Here is a 15586-nt window from a genome sequence, read left to right on the forward strand (position 1 = left end):
GTGAGAGAATAGATACAGCCACATAGATGGTAACAGTAGTTTGAAAGCACTGCTTACAAAATTGGTGCATGATTTCAGCAGTGAATTCCCCATGTGGAAATGCAGGCCTGGCATCAAATACAATATACAAAGAAAACTTGGAAAACTGAGCTACTGGTGTGTGATGTGGAATGGTGGTGTTTGATCCGTGTTCTCTCTGCTTTTCTGTGACACTAGTTCAGTCTGTGTGGCTCTGACCTTTTGTCAGGGAGAGGGAAGGAGACAGAATTTTATTATTTTAAGCAAAGCTAGTGGTTATATCCTTTTGCCCAGTACATGATTTGGAACAAATAAATAGTCTGCTCTTTATTCTTAAAGAGTGCTAATTTCAAGGGAAATAAAAATCCAAACCCCAGTAGTAGTGCCCTGTTTGGAGGGTTTTTCTTTTTTGTGTGTGTTTGAGCTGTTCTGTGGGTACATGAGACAAGGCAAAAATTAACCACTGCACTTCATGGATTCAAGAAGTCTGTAAGTAAACTTTTTTTGCAGGAGTTGCCATTACTTTGTTGAGATACTGTTATTTTCAGGCTAATTCTGCTAAAATGTCTTTTTCCAAGTTTATCAATCAGACCCGTCAGACGCTTGAAATGAAAATGGAAAGTCCAGTCAGTGGAAATACCTCAGCAATGAGACCAGTTATGCAGCCACAGGTGGGATCACAGGTAAGTAATTATTACACTGTTTGGAATTTTGACATTCTTTCATGATTCCACAGCATTCCTCTTTGGTTTTGTCCCCCTGCACAATTAAAAAAGGTGGGTTTTTTACCTCCCTTATTCCCGAGATTGCAGAGGGATTTGTTCATTAGGTCATGTTATCAATTCAGTTTGCCAATAGTTTTCCTATGTAGAATATATCTAATCGACTTTATAATTTGTTTAGCACTAATGACAATTTAATGAAAACCTTCGTTTAATATTTTGATGACCTTTTTTTGTACTGGCTGTGGGGTTTTCTTAACTTCCTGTTCTGATAATGGATATGCTGGGTCTTAGAAGGAGTGTAGGTGGTTTGATTGACTCTGTCGTGATTTCATTTGTAAAAACATTTTCTAATATGATTTTTCTTTTCTTTGGGGGAGAGCAGCAAGGTTTTCTTAATGCTCAAATGGTGGCTCAGCGTAACAGGGAACTAATAAGTCACCATTTTAGACAACAGAGGATGGCAATGATGATGCAGCAGCAACAGCAACCTCAGGCCTTCAGTCCACCACCAAATGTGACTGCCACAGGAAGCATGGATAGTGCTTTGACAGGCCCTCCAATGGCTCAAGTTCCTCCACAGCAATTCCCCTATCCACCTAATTATGGTACTAGTACTAACATGTTTTGGTTTGGTTTTTTTTTTCATCTGTCTGGTTTTCTTTTCCCTGTCTCTTATTAACCCCAAACTACCTAAATACCAGTCATTCTGAAAAATGGAATATACTGCTACAAAAAAAGGATGACATTTCCCTTTCCAATCGCTGCAAGAAGATAAACTAAAAGTACAAGGTGATGACAACTGAAGTGTATTGTATCTCCTTTGTTTTAAGGTTTAAGCCAACAACCTGATCCTGCATTTAGCAGAGTATCAAGCCCTCCCAACCCAATGATATCATCAAGAATTGGACCCTCCCAGAATGCTGTGATGCAGCATCCTCAGCCAGCAGCAATGTACCAGTCCTCAGAGATGAAGGGCTGGCCATCGGGAAGCATGGCCAGGAACAGGTGAACTTCCCAGTTACAACCTGCTTCTCAAAAAGTGTCTTTCCTTTTGTTCAAAGCAGAAACTACGTTAAATAGCTTGTAGTAGGAAAAGGATTTAGAAGAGGAAAAAATCGCTGTCTTTCTGGTGTCTGTATTATCCTTGATCCTGCTCTGCTTGAAGAAATAGGGTGATTAAGTGTATTTTATGCTTAGCTGCATTGATTCATCTTGGACCTCTGCAGTCTTAGTAACCAGGAGCAACACTCAGTCTTTAAATATTGAAAAAATAACTTGTGGGGAAATACTGAAGTTCAGAATAGTATCACAGTGGATGATACAGCCCTAACAGGAGCCTCCAGAAAGGTTTCACCCAGCACACAGATACTTCTCTGTGTTTCTAAATATTCAAAATTCCTTTTGGGAGGGAAATTTGTTTCCACACGAAACAGATACTGGGTAGAAACAAGTAGATGTGAAAACAGTTTTATCTTTCACGTGTTGCCAGCTGGTGCAGGGAAGGCAATGTATCGATGTGTAAACTTTTCAGAAGGTTAATTTTATTTGTCCTTTTGTGCCTCAGTTCTTTCCCCCAGCAGCAGTTCAGCCATCAGGGCAATCCAGCAGCCTACAGTATGATGCACATGAATGGCAGCAGTGGCCACATGGGACAGATGAGTATTAATGCCATGCCTATGTCAGGAATGCCCATGGGTCCAGACCAGGTGAGTTGTTCCTACAGACTGACAAAAAGATGTTGACTCTTTCCACTGAGTAGGGGCTGCTTCCATCCATTCCTCTGGCACAGTCCTGCTCTCAGTTATCCTGTTCATATTTACATCTGTGGGACCTGCCAGTTATGTCTTTATATCTTTATGCAAAGAGACACCTTATTATTGATGATATTTAATCCAATCCACGATGCACCTGAGCTGGATGCTGTGAGTAGCTGCTGACTTTTAAATATCATAGGTAGGATCAAGGCTTAGACTGCACAAAGGATGATGAAATACTTGTGAACCTGGAGAAACCCCAGAAAGCCACCCCTGGACATTGTGAAAACCATCTTCAGCAGATGCTGAAAATTATGTGTAATAGCTCTTATGAGTCAAGAATCCTGATAGTGTGGGATCCTTCTGGCAGCTGCTGCTGCTGTTACCTTAGAATAGCTTGTGTATGCCTAGCCAGAAACTATGGGAAATACAGGCCCCTCATTTAGGGGGAAAACGTGCTAATAATAGGCCCTGAAAAGAAAGATGAATTACAAAATATTGCTGCACTCTTTCCACAAAATACCAAGGGATGAGCAACATAATACTGACATAAGCTAAATCTATCCAAGTAAAATGGACCTCATGAAATTTTGTCCAAGGTACCTGAGGAAAATAATCTGAGGACTTCTGGGTGATAAGTAAGGGTTTGGAGGACTTTGATACAACAAATGCCTTTTTATAAAGGGGAGAATGAAGGGGAAGTGTCAGATTTTCCAAACCTACAGGAAGATACCTAAATAAGTGTGTTTAGGAGATTCTGGGAGAGCATTTCTCTTCTAGATATTTATTTCCAAAGAAGTGGAGCACTGAAAAGCTACTCTTCTGCTTACAGACATTGATTATCAGTAGTTTCCTCTTCCAAATGCAGTATGTGGACTATTTCTTTTTTTCAGCAAAGGTGTTTTTTATTTTCTCTGATGATTATTTCTTCTTTTCTTTAACAGAAGTACTGCTGACACCAGAACCACATCTTCAAGCGAGAAAGGCTGTATTACTGATGCACTAGTGTTGGAAAGGAAGATGACTCAGACTGGGCTTGCAGAAGTTACTTCATTCAGAGGAAAAAAATAAGCCAAAAAAAAAAAACCTATCCCAAGGAAAAAAAAAAATTAGTAGAAGAAGTCTCTGTATTACTGTATATTGTGGAGTACAAAAAAAGTTTGTTAATATTTTTGGCGCTCTTCCTCTAGAACTGTGAATTTGGTAATGGCATTTTAGTAGATTGGATGGGTAGGCTCCTGGTGTACCTGATCTGTTTACTGTATCCAAAGCCCTTCAACTACAGGCAGACAAAAGTGCCTGGAGAAGTCACAGTGGTAAGAATTTTTGATTTCTCTAGTAACAGTATCTGACAGAGAATGTAGTCTTAGCCTTGACTCTTTTATATTAACTCCTGAATATAAATGCTGCTTTTAGTCTCTTACCCCCAAGAGTCAGGGATTTCCCAAGCAAAGTAGCAGTGCAAAATGAATTGGCACACTCTAGTCCAAAATCCTGTCCATTGAAGCCAAGGGTTAAAAAGAGAGGATAAACAGTTTAAATTATTTAAACACAGTTGTGACTAATATTTACATATTGCTGTGCAGCTGAGTGCACTTTATAGAAGACTATATAATGGATTAATGCAATATCTTTGATAAGGACTTAATATGAAGGTAGGGGTGTACTCATGTTCCTTCTCAAACACAATCTCTTAAGAATTATTTGAAAAGACTGCATAATGTAATGTGTTCTGTGTATGGAAATTAGAGCAATAATCTTTCATCTTTTTTGAAAATAACTTCAGAAAAGGCAAGGCACTGCAGTCAGAATCAGAATTTTGCAGTCTTTTTGTGAATAAATTTTGTAAATATGATCTTTAAGATAATGTATTATATATATGACTTTTGTAGGTCACTAACTCATTTTTGCAGAGTTTGTGAAGCTAAATATTTAACAAAATTGATTTCTGTAAACTCAGTGTAGTTGAGGTCCAAATAGAATTTTTCTTTAATTAGATTTAATGACTTTAAAGCTGGGTGACTTTGGCCCACATATTTCTCTTTTTTGGTCTTCAACACTTCATTTATTTTTACATCTTTTACATATAGCTTTTTATAAAAAAGACCGGTTGTAAAATGCTTTCTCCACCTGTGAGCACTTTTGTTACACGTCTTTTTTTTACAGAAGGCAGTTTGACACAAAGGCTCTGCATTGTGAGATGTCCCAGCCTGTCAGGACAGTCGTGTCTTTCTGTAATAGGTCACCTTTTCAGCTGATGAATCTGGATTGTGTCTTTCTTGGTCAATTTTAACGAGCTCTAAATGTTATCTTTGGAAATGTTCGTCTGTTGCAAAATATTCGTTGTTACATGACATCCAGAAATCTTTTAAGGATATTAAGCCACACTTTAACCAAATGTCTGCACCTCCATTGGATTGTTCTAATAGGAAGGAATGTATTTTCTAAGCAGGTTTCTCTGATATCAGTATTTAAGTCTGGTTACATATTATTTGCTGGTAACGTGGGGGTTTTTCCCCTCCATTTTGGGGCCTTGGAATGAAGATCCCTTTGCAGTTTTTAAAGTTACAACAAGTCAAACCTCTAAACTTCCATAAGTGATGACCCAGAAATGTTTCAGATGTGTGGTGCTCCTGTTCTGTTGTTCACTGTGTAATGGAAGACTGATTTCTCCCCAGTGAGTACAAAAAAACCAACCCTGATCTGTGTTCTTTATTGCTTGTTCTTGGTATGTTAGCAAGAGGTGGTTTTATTGTTCACAATATTCAGTGATCTTCCATTTTAATAGAAATAACTCTAAACAGAAATAGTCTCAAAACATTCATCCTTAGCATCCAGCCAGTTGTATTCCAAAGGGAATGTAGATCAGTCAATCTCTGCCATTAGCACTGAGTAAACAGATTAGCATTTATTTGAAATCTTCTGTCCAATTCACGTGTGTTTTTTAATGCAAAACTTTTAAAAGCCTGAGGAACTTTTCTCTTTTTTTCTTTTTCCTTTTTTACATTTCTTAGAACATATCTATTTAAGTGCTGCCTACTGAAGCTGAAAGGCAACAATCCCATGCTTTTTATATCAGATCAGAGCAGAACAATCTTTATATTTTGTAGTTGTTCATTATATTGATGGAAACTACAAACCCTGGTTGCTTTCATTAGGTGAGCTCTTAGGACTATGGACTGCTTTATACATCCTGCCCTACAATTTTTGTAAAGTGATTCTGTTTGTACATCTATGTTTAACTGGTACCTGACTGATGTTTTAAGGATCATCATTTTCTCATCTGTGTTTAGATTGTACTTTTTTTTTTTTTTTTTGCTGAATCCAAAGATTTTTAGTTTAAACTTGATTAAGGGGGAGGGGGCATTTTTAAAAAGCATTGATGATGACATCTTTCTTGGCAGCACTAATCCTGCATAGGACATCTAGTTTGAAATCTGCTGACATTTAGTTATTGCCATCAGTTTTGCTTTGGTTCTGTGGCAGCAGATTTTTCTGAATGTTTTTAAAAAACAACCTGTATAACATTATTCAACAGTAAGAGATCAATTAGCTAGTACAGCCACCTCTGCTCACTGCTGCATAAATGTGTTGTTTTACTACATGTCTTTTGATCACAGAAATCATGTGGTTATTAATAAAACTCATGTGTAATACTTTTTTTTTCTTGGCCTAAAATACTGCTTTCAAAGTTAGGAAATCCAGACCACGTTTCAGTCACAAGACAAAACTTATTTGAATGTTGCACCAATTAGCACACCTTTTATTTTAGAATTTATGTGCAGACTACCAGATGACAGAATGATACAGCAAGTATGAAACCATGTAATTCTGAGAGCAATATTTAAAAAAAATTCTCAGGAGAAGGCATACAGTATTGAGAACTGCATTTAAGTTTAGTTTACATTGTAAGTATTGCTTGAAATATCTGTATCTTTATTTTGCAAAACAGAAAAATCACGGGGACTGATTTATAAAAGAGTTGGTTGTAAGGTATTACCGCCCTTCTGGCTTTTGTGTTTGGATGTTAATAATAATGTAAATAAAGGTTTCTATTTAAAATCAGAACTTGATTAGCTGTCTAATACTTTAAGGTTCATGACTGTATCCTGCAAAGGTCAGAGAAAAGTCGGTGCTGCCACTGAGGAACACTGGGCAGAGAATGGTTTCCATCTTCTCCTCACTGGCTGCAAAAGCTGAGGGAGCAACAACTGCGACCTTTCCCTGATGGGACCCATTTAGCATCGAGAGCACCCGGGATTTTGTCTTTGTCAACTCAAACTGCAGTTTGTACAAGAGCTGAAAGGTGAAGAGGTGGCAGCTTTCCCCCATTTGGCAACAACTTACCTTTCACGAAACAGCAGCTGCTTCTTGTGTCCCAACCAACCCCACAGCTCAGGGGTCTGTTTAAAGGAACAAGGTAAATTTTTTTTTCAACAGGAGCAGGAACACTGGGCCCTGCAGGATTTTCACCATCACACCCTCAGCTGGCCAAGGACTAAAGGCTGAACACACAAAAAAAAAGGTAAGTGCCAATTTTTTTACATCTAACCTCAGACTCTTTCTGGAAAGTTTAGCAGATAGCTAAAATTTTTCTCTGGGAAGCAGCAAAAACGTGTTTCATTTTTTTACTTATTTGTATTGATTCAGGATCTCATCATCTAGTAGATATTTCTAATAATCCATGAAAGCTGTAACAAGTTGCAAAGAAAATCTATGGCTAGATTAAGACAGACAATCATATTTTACTTCCATAATTAAAAAAAGCAAGAAAACTTTGGGAAGTATATTTGACTTACCACACGTAATACAAATACTCAAGCCCAGTCTTGCTGTATAGCACATTTACAAAGACTCCACTTCTGCTTTTTGAGCAGGTTTTTGTTTTATGAGGGGTTTTCTTTGTTTGTTTGTTTGTTTTTTCCTTAGTTCCTAAATCCAAGTCTATTTTTTGAGTAGGGGGGTGTGGTACCAGAGATCTACATGCCTGGGTATGATTCCACTTGATTTTCCTTATGTGCAAAACCAGGAAGGGTTCCAAAATAATTTCCATGCTGTATTTTTTCTTCTTTTTAAACTGCATTTCTAAAAGAGCAAGTTAAGTTTCTGTTTTAAAATAGAAAGTACCTCTTTGTTAGGAGTGAAGGCCACAGTTGGTCAAGTCCTGCCCCATGAGCACCCTCGGGCACGTGCCTTTAAAACAGGTAGCAGAGTAACATGGATTATAAATACAAATCTCACCACTAGTGCCTGTGCTACAATGGCCTGTACTACAATGTATTTAATAATGTCCTTATGAAAATACTCAAATAACTCTGTACACTGTGCTTCTTTAGTAAAATGATAGGGGTTTTTTTTTCCCTTTAAAAGCCTTTAAACAGTAACTGTCATTCAGAACTTTAACTTTTTTTGTAGACTAAACTATTAACTAGATTATTCTTTATTGACTACAAGTATTGAACTTCTCAGAGCTGCCTTTTTTCAAAAATAAATGTAGAAGTTACACTGCTGAGCAAATGCTGCTTTCTCAAAGGAGCTGTTTTGGTTTTGAACACACAACAGGCTATTACCACAAAAAAAAAAACTTCATACAAATCTGATTTTGTTAAAATTTGAGATGTACATTTACCGAAATTTTTCAGTACTTCTAAAAATGGATGAATTCTGACTGTCCTAAGCCACAGTAAGTAACATTTTGAGAAACGGGCCATGGGCATTACACTCTTTTTATTAACAAAATTCTTTACAACCTGAAGGAATTGCTTTGCAAACAGTATATTGAGCAATATTTTACACAACCCCTCCAAAAATCTGTTAGTGAAGATTTTCTCTAATCTTCGTAGAGGTGGCAGTAGGATGGACAAACAGATGGAACTAAAATGTATCCTCAGAGGAGACTGGAGAAATATCGTGGTGTTGAGAACACTCAGTGCTGCTCAAAGTTCTGTTCAACCACTGCCTTCACCCCAGTGAGAAGCAAAAGCATCCATGATTCTAAATCTTGCTTTAGAGTTATACTTGGCTTTGAAGTGTTTCTGTGACAACTGAAGAGAAGGTTGAACTGACAATGGTTTGGAGTTTCCCTCAGCTGTCTGTGTAAACGCTGCCGCTGGAATGGCTCTCTTTGGGATGGGGCTGTGCTTCCTCTTCTCTCAGCTGCTGGCTCAGCGTTACTTGTGTCTTCTTGGAAGTAAAATGCCTCGTGAAGCAGGTGAGGTATAATCCAAAGCAAAAAGCAGGTACAATAGTAGAGTTCAGAGACCTGTATTTCTGACAGCATTTCCCACAGTTTCACTGCATCTATTTAACTCACTCACCAGTGCAAACGTTCTACCTATTTCAGCCTCAAAGTTTATCCAGTCCTTCAGGCTAATGTTACAATTCATTTAGTCTGTACATGGATTCAAGTTCTGGCCAGTTTGTATCCTCATGGAGGTGCAGCAGTTGGGGAGATTAGCCCTCCCAGCCTTCCCACAGTTGTCCTCTTTAAAATAAAACAAACACAGTTTTAGTGTATAATATTCCAGTAGAAAGCAGTTAAATATTTTTAATGATTCCATGCAGTAAAAAAACAATGGAAACACTGTGCACCACCTATAAAACCATAGCAGGTGTATGACAGAAACAATCCAACTCTGTTTGAAACTTCTATCTGTACAAAGCTTGTTAATTCAAGCTTCATTCTGGTTCTAAAGCCAGTCTTAGATCTCTTCAACTAGAAATAACAACACTCTATTACATGAGCAAATCCTCTTGGGCAAGTGAGAAGGCCAGACTGTGTCTAGGAAGGGACTTGTGCATACTTTTTCCACTGCACAGTTTGAGAACACTTTATGATTTTTAATGAACAGAAATCTCTGCCTTCTTTTTAAGGGGAGATTCAGAGACAGCAACTTTTTAAGTACTTAAATTTGTATCTTGCCTTTGAGCTCTGGCAGGTTGAGAACTGAATATCATTGTCAAGTTTTAAAGAGCAGCTCAGTAAGAAAAAAAGCAGTCTTAGATAAGTCTACTTTCTGTTTTAACTTCCTTTTTTTGCTCACAACAGAAGGCTGTGGTCGGATAAAGAGCAAGAAAGTACAAGGTACTGTCTCTGCTCGTGAGAAATTAGTCGGTTTTGTTCTTTCTGGATTGGGTGAAAAACCACAAGGTAGCTGCTACTAATTTAAATTCAGGCAAAACCAACATACTGGTCTTTAAATTTAACTGGCAGTTGACCATAACTGGTTTCTTCAGCTGAGCATCCACCTTTACTCATTTGAAATTGCCTTGACCTTAACGCTGCTGGAGTCCCAGAAAACAGGGACCAAGAGGTTTTGTGCAGCAGTTGTCAGTAATGATGTGGAAATATCGTATTTCTTGCATAATTTAGAAGACTTCCCACTTAAGCACTCCATGAGAATAGATGATGATGTTATAAAAGGTGCTGCATGCAAAAAGAGAAGGAAAAAGCTAAAGCGCAAAAGCAAATGCTTTTGGTGAACTGCTCCCAACTCACAGTGACTTGGCAGATGATGGTCTCTTCACATCTGGCCATTTTCGACGCTGAAACTGCCTAATTTTCAAGCAGCAAAAGGAGAAACAAAGTTAACCATCACCAAGAAAACCACCAGCACTACAGTCTGAAAGATGAGGAAGGAGAAGAGTTCAGCCTGGATTTTGACTACCAAAGTTAGAACATGAAACAAAGAAGTTTCAAAGTGTTTCAAAGCAACTGGGGTGGAAAGCCCTTTCAAATGCCCTTCCAGGCCATGCCTGTCCATGTTTTTTCAGCATGGAAGTAGTATTTAAGAATAATAATATAACTTTTTTTTTTTTAAATGTACCTGTACTGCTCGTAGCTTCCATCTTTAAGTCCTAGGTGAAGAAAAATTAACAATGTTACCAGGGATTGCCTGTATCAGGTAAGACAATTTTAAAAAAGACTTAATAACAGATCACCCAATGGCCTGAGTAACCTGGCATGCCCTCACATCTGACCCTGCACAACTCCACAAGTCTCTTCCAACTTGAACTGGCCTACGAGCTTGATAGTGGCTATTAGGGTATTCTTTCCCTCTTTCACCAGTATCTTTCTTTCCTCATCATCCTCTGCATCTCTGTAACACTCATTACTAAGCTATTTAAATATCAATTTTAAAAACATTATATAACACAAACTGAACCCCTACAAAAATCTAAGCATGCAGTTACCAGCTCAGCAGGACATTACCAGTATTAAGAAATACTAAAATCCTTTTGGCTGATTCAAGTTTCACAACGGTAAGAGCAAGCCCCATTTCCTTTTTGGGGGGGTTGTGAGTGCAACAGGAGAGGCACTTACCTAGATCCATGTTCCTAGTTCTTGGATTGCATTGCTTATACCCTTTGCAGCTCCTGAGTTCCATGAGCTGGACGTGCAGTTGATTGAGAACCTCTCTGTCGAGCGTATTCACTGCATTAATTAGCTGCAATAAATAGGGGGTTCTTGTTAGTAACTATTGCTCTGTAGTTTGATGGCTTTCATATATGGAATACAGGTGGTTTATTTGTAACAGGAAAGAGCCAAATTATACTGGTTTAAGTGATAGAGGCCTTAAATTACATCCTGCAGCAATACTGGGCAATTTCAGTTGATCATTAATAAGGAAAAATGCTGTATTTCTTCAGCTGTGATCTTGATCTATGATCAGATACCTGATATGGATCGGTATTGAGATCAAAATACTCCAGAAATCCAGTAGCAAATTCACAGAACAGGAAGTTGTGGGTCTCGTTGATTGTCCTCAAACACCAGTACGTGTTGTTGTTGGCACTGGTACAGGCACAGAAAGGGCCCACTGCAAATGGAAGAGTTATAAAGGCATCAGCTACAGTCTTTAGCACTGCTAATTAGTTCTGTTTATAGCATTCCTTTATTCACAGAGGGTAACTCTCACTCCTGAGCTCTAAAGCAGAGAATGCCTTCCAGCATCAGCCTCTTGCTCTGTGCACACCTAACCCACACCACAGGGCTCATTAGAGCAACGTCTTGTCCAGTTGGGAAACACTCCAGGGGGTGAGATACCACACCCATCACTGTGCACTGTGCAGTGTCTGTTGGTTACCTGCAGTTGTTTTTACCTCCCTTGCCTTCTGTGCAGCACTGGAACAGATTCTTTCCTTTGGGGCAGCCTTGGCGACACAGGCACTGAAACCCCAAACTCGGAACCCAACAGCCCGGCCCGGTCTGGCCAGAACCCACCTCCCTGTTCCCGAGTTTCCAGTGTCCTTACGTGTCCAGAGGGGGGCAGTTTGCCAGTGCTGGTTGTCGTGGGTGAAGCAGGTGAGCCCGGGCATGCTGCACGTGTCGTTGTTTTTGATTCTCTTCAGCAGCTTGCGCAGCTTCTTCTTCCTCCTCTGCTCCCGCAGCAGCCACAGCCTGTCCTTCTCCTGGAGGGCTTTCCTGCACACACGAAACATCAGGGTCATGCAAACTCTGTTACACTTGAATGCACCTAAAAAACCCGAAATAGCTCGTAAAATAAGCTGCTCTGAGGGAAAGAATCAACATCTTTTTAATTAAATGGCTTCTCTTCCAGATGGAGATGACTCTGCAATTCAACAGCACTGGAAAATGAAAATGCAGCCAAAGGGGCTTACAGGGCTTGCCTGGGGTCTGTGATATGACATTTCCCAAAGCAGGAACCTTATCTCAGAATTTACTAGCATTAGTTCCTTGCCCAGTGTCTCTGTGTTTATGCTTTTTAATACAGGATAAATGAAGCACTAGTACTTTTGCTTAGTTTGTGTGGACCAGATGTTATAATGACTTGGCACCTCCTCTTTCAAAGGAACAGCCCTTCACTTACTTGAAAGGATGAAGACTGGATCCCTTGTGCCTCAGTTTGGTTTTATGTTTTGAATGATAACTGGAAAATAAAAACAGCATTGCTGGTGAACAAAGACAACTGCTCCTGTTTGTACCACACCATCAGACTGGGTTTGAAGCAGATTTAATCCAGTGTCACTTCTCCATATGTTAGTTTACAGTGAATAAAGAGCCTCACTCGACCCTTCCCAGCTCCCTGTGCCCCTTCCCAGCTCCCTGTGCCCCTTCCCAGCTCCCTGTGCCCTTCCCTCGGCTCCTCTGCCCACAGTGACCCCCGGTGTGCTCCCACCGCACTGCAGGATGAAGCCACGCACTGGTCCAGCTACACTTTACTAAGGTTTCAGTTGTAACTGCTTGTTTCCCTACAGGGGGCAGATAAAGCAAACAGATTGATAATTAAATTACACCATTTCTTCCGCTGGATATTCACCCATTTGTTCAGCTGATAAGATGACCAGCTTATACCACCTTCCTGTTATTTTCCTTCTGAATGGAAGAATTTCAATGCCAGCTGTACTGTAGGGTTGGGGAAGGGGGTTTCCTCCTTTGTTACTAGCTGGAAGTTCCAGGAAAGCTAACAAGATGGACTGAACTGTCCCAGCAAGAGCAGTGCCTAATATATTCTGAGATATAAGGGTGTAAGCAGACATACACACCCTTGCCTACTGCTTTGCCTCTGTCTCCAGAAACCCTTTCATGATTTTGCAGAAGTCTCCTTTCTGTGGAATTACCAAAGGTAAAAAGAGACAAAACAGCCTCAGCCAATGGAATATTTTCTGACTAATAAAGTTACTACCCAAAAAAATCAAACAGAAACAAAGTTTAATAAATGTTGTTGTTCTGAATTCAGTTAGTTAGCAGATTAAAATTCCCTTCAAAACAAATCTTTTTAATTCTTAATGCTATTGGGAGCTTTCCTAAATTTAATCCTTATAACAAATTAACAAAGCAAGATTAATAAAGAACTATCTCCTTCAGTTTTTTTTAACCTTGCACAGATTAACTAATTCTAAAGCAATGCAGTTCTGCAAACACATGAACATTTATAACTTGGATTATTAATTTCATTGATTTCAGTGGGATTAGTCATCTTAAAAATGCTGTGCACAAACAGAAGTGTAACCTATATTAGTCTGAAAAACTGGATCATCTTCAAGGTCCCTTTCAAACCTTCATGTTCTATGATTCTACGAACCTCCTTTCCATGTAATCAGTGGGCTGACCCTGTGGCCACTTTGCAAATGTTTGGCTATATAAGAACCAACTAGGCAGAGACCTTAACACCTGATCACTACTCCAGTGCCTGCTGCACTTAATGCACAAGTGATCTGGAGTAGGGAAAGAAAGATCTGTTGCCCTGAGCCAGTGGTGGTTACAAATACAGGTAACTCTGCACCAGCTGTTAAATTCCTGCTTCTCCCAACAGATGTAGCTGCTAAATAGTGCAGTGATTTCATCTTAGGAGATAATTCATCCAGCCTTGGAAAAAACTGATTTGTGTAACACTGCACCATAACCACAGTTTGCCCGTGTCAAAGCTGCCAGAAAGAACCCTGCAGCTTAAAATATTCATCTCTGATATTTAACAGCAGCATCCTCAGTACAAGAGCAGAACTAACTGGTTTACAAGCCACGTTACATCATCACCACTTGACACAGGCAATTAAACTCCTGCCTGGGAGAAGGTGTGTCATGCACTTGGGCAGCAGCCCAACTCCCCTGAAAGCACATTCAAGGGCAGAGTAAGCAGGCAACCACCAAACAAACCAGACCCTGATCCCTCCCGTGAGGAGATAAATCAGTTACAGTTTCACACTACAAATAATTATTCTGAAGTACACAAGAAATACCTTATCTTGTTACAATCACACTCCTCAGGTCGTTTCTTCTTTAGATGACCTCTCACCTCCCTCAGGTTTTTTATTTTATTTTGCAAGGTTTCAATCTAAGGAAGAAAAAAAAAAGTTAAAGATAGAAGTTAAAAAATACAGCATAATTTAGTCTTATTCTAACCTTCTCAAACCCATTCTGCTGTCACCAAATGCTTCCTCTTCACTACCTGCCATGACTCTCACCACTAACAAGTATTTTTGAGCTATCTGACTTTCCAGAAGGAAACTCCAGCAGGAGGAAGCCTTGCTGGTTTGCCTGCTCTCACTCTTGACTGTGATAGGGAATGGGGGCACACAGACACTTCTGCTTCCATTGGGATTTTTCCTCTTGGGCTCACATTTGCAAGGGGAGAAAGGTTGCTCCAAGGAAAAGGAAACCCTTAAGTTTCAGCCTGTTCTGACATCAGGAAGGGGATGGGGAGGGAGTGCTCTGAAATCCCTCTTGAGAGGCTCTGAAAGCAAGGCCCTGTTTGCATGGCAGGCTTTAGCAGTGTCTGCCCACGTGGCACAGCCACCAGCAGTCAACTGTGCCACCCACAGGGCTTTATTTTTAACTGCTTGGCTTTTTCACTAAATGAAACTCCTGCTTTTGTTCAGTCTGGTTATACACAGTGGGTATTGCAGTACCCTCAGTTGGGTATTGCAGGCCTCCACCTCAGTTCTCTACACAGCAGAAAAAGCAGTGTAATCCACTGTGAACAGTCTGCAGAACTACCACGAGCCATCAGGGACCAGAAGTCACTGATGTGGAAGCTCGTGGCTGTTGGAGCAGAGACAGGACAGGGTGTTCAAGGAAAATACACCAAGAATCCAGCCCTGTGACCCTAAATCAGGAGCACAACAGGACAGAGGCGAGCTCTCATGTCCTTTGACACTCCACACTGCCCAAGTTTTCTGAAATAAAAACAATCACCAGAGCGTGGTGAGATTGAAATTGCCCTTTTAAATCTTTGCAGACTAGTAAATTTTTCAGTATCTGCCTTCTGTGTCAACTGTACCATAAAAGGGGGCCAAGAAGTTCCTACACAGAACTTTGCTGTGAATTTATGTAATTTGGTAAGAGATTACAGGAGGTCTGTCCTTTCTGGCATTTGTTCCACCACTACCTGGTCCTTGGAAGAGGATCCCTAGACCCTCTTTTGTACACAACACATGTGAAAGGTTTGAGCTTACATTCTTAAATATTAGTGACAAAAATATCAGATGATGTTTTACGGGCCAATTTCATAGGGCAAATCATCTCCAGGTTCTTCATATACACAAGCCTATGAAAAAATTCAATTCCAAAGTGCAAGGGTTAAGAAAAGCACAAGCAAGCAAAAGAAATTAATCCCAGAAGCACCAAAC

At 39.8% G+C, this 15586-nt stretch overlaps 2 protein-coding genes across 6 annotated transcripts in view; one reads left to right on the top strand and one right to left on the bottom strand.

Annotated features, from left to right (window-relative positions):
- The window catches only part of NCOA3 (nuclear receptor coactivator 3), a 71944-nt gene extending 65382 nt beyond the window's left edge, over window positions 1-6562 (top strand). For all 5 annotated transcript variants that reach the window (XM_017832314.1, XM_017832316.1, XM_017832317.1 and 2 more), the window contains exons 20-24: window positions 597-701; window positions 1126-1348; window positions 1574-1748; window positions 2308-2449; window positions 3442-6562. In XM_017832314.1, the coding sequence (XP_017687803.1) occupies window positions 597-701; window positions 1126-1348; window positions 1574-1748; window positions 2308-2449; window positions 3442-3453 (657 nt within the window). In that variant the 3' untranslated portion in view covers window positions 3454-6562. The remainder of the gene's footprint in view (window positions 1-596; window positions 702-1125; window positions 1349-1573; window positions 1749-2307; window positions 2450-3441) is intronic.
- A 957-nt stretch (window positions 6563-7519) lies between these two features.
- SULF2 (sulfatase 2) overlaps window positions 7520-15586 on the bottom strand; it is a 117020-nt gene continuing 108953 nt past the window's right edge. The window contains exons 13-20 of the mRNA XM_017832305.1: window positions 14198-14292; window positions 12328-12387; window positions 11752-11921; window positions 11174-11316; window positions 10821-10944; window positions 10324-10354; window positions 9996-10052; window positions 7520-8981 (exon numbers count right to left, since the gene is read on the bottom strand). Of these exons, the coding sequence (XP_017687794.1) occupies window positions 8951-8981; window positions 9996-10052; window positions 10324-10354; window positions 10821-10944; window positions 11174-11316; window positions 11752-11921; window positions 12328-12387; window positions 14198-14292 (711 nt within the window). The 3' untranslated portion in view covers window positions 7520-8950. The remainder of the gene's footprint in view (window positions 8982-9995; window positions 10053-10323; window positions 10355-10820; window positions 10945-11173; window positions 11317-11751; window positions 11922-12327; window positions 12388-14197; window positions 14293-15586) is intronic.

The sequence above is a fragment of the Lepidothrix coronata genome, unplaced genomic scaffold, assembly GCF_001604755.1.
Source record: "Lepidothrix coronata isolate B3197 unplaced genomic scaffold, Lepidothrix_coronata-1.0 Scaffold201, whole genome shotgun sequence".
NCBI lineage: Eukaryota > Metazoa > Chordata > Aves > Passeriformes > Pipridae > Lepidothrix > Lepidothrix coronata.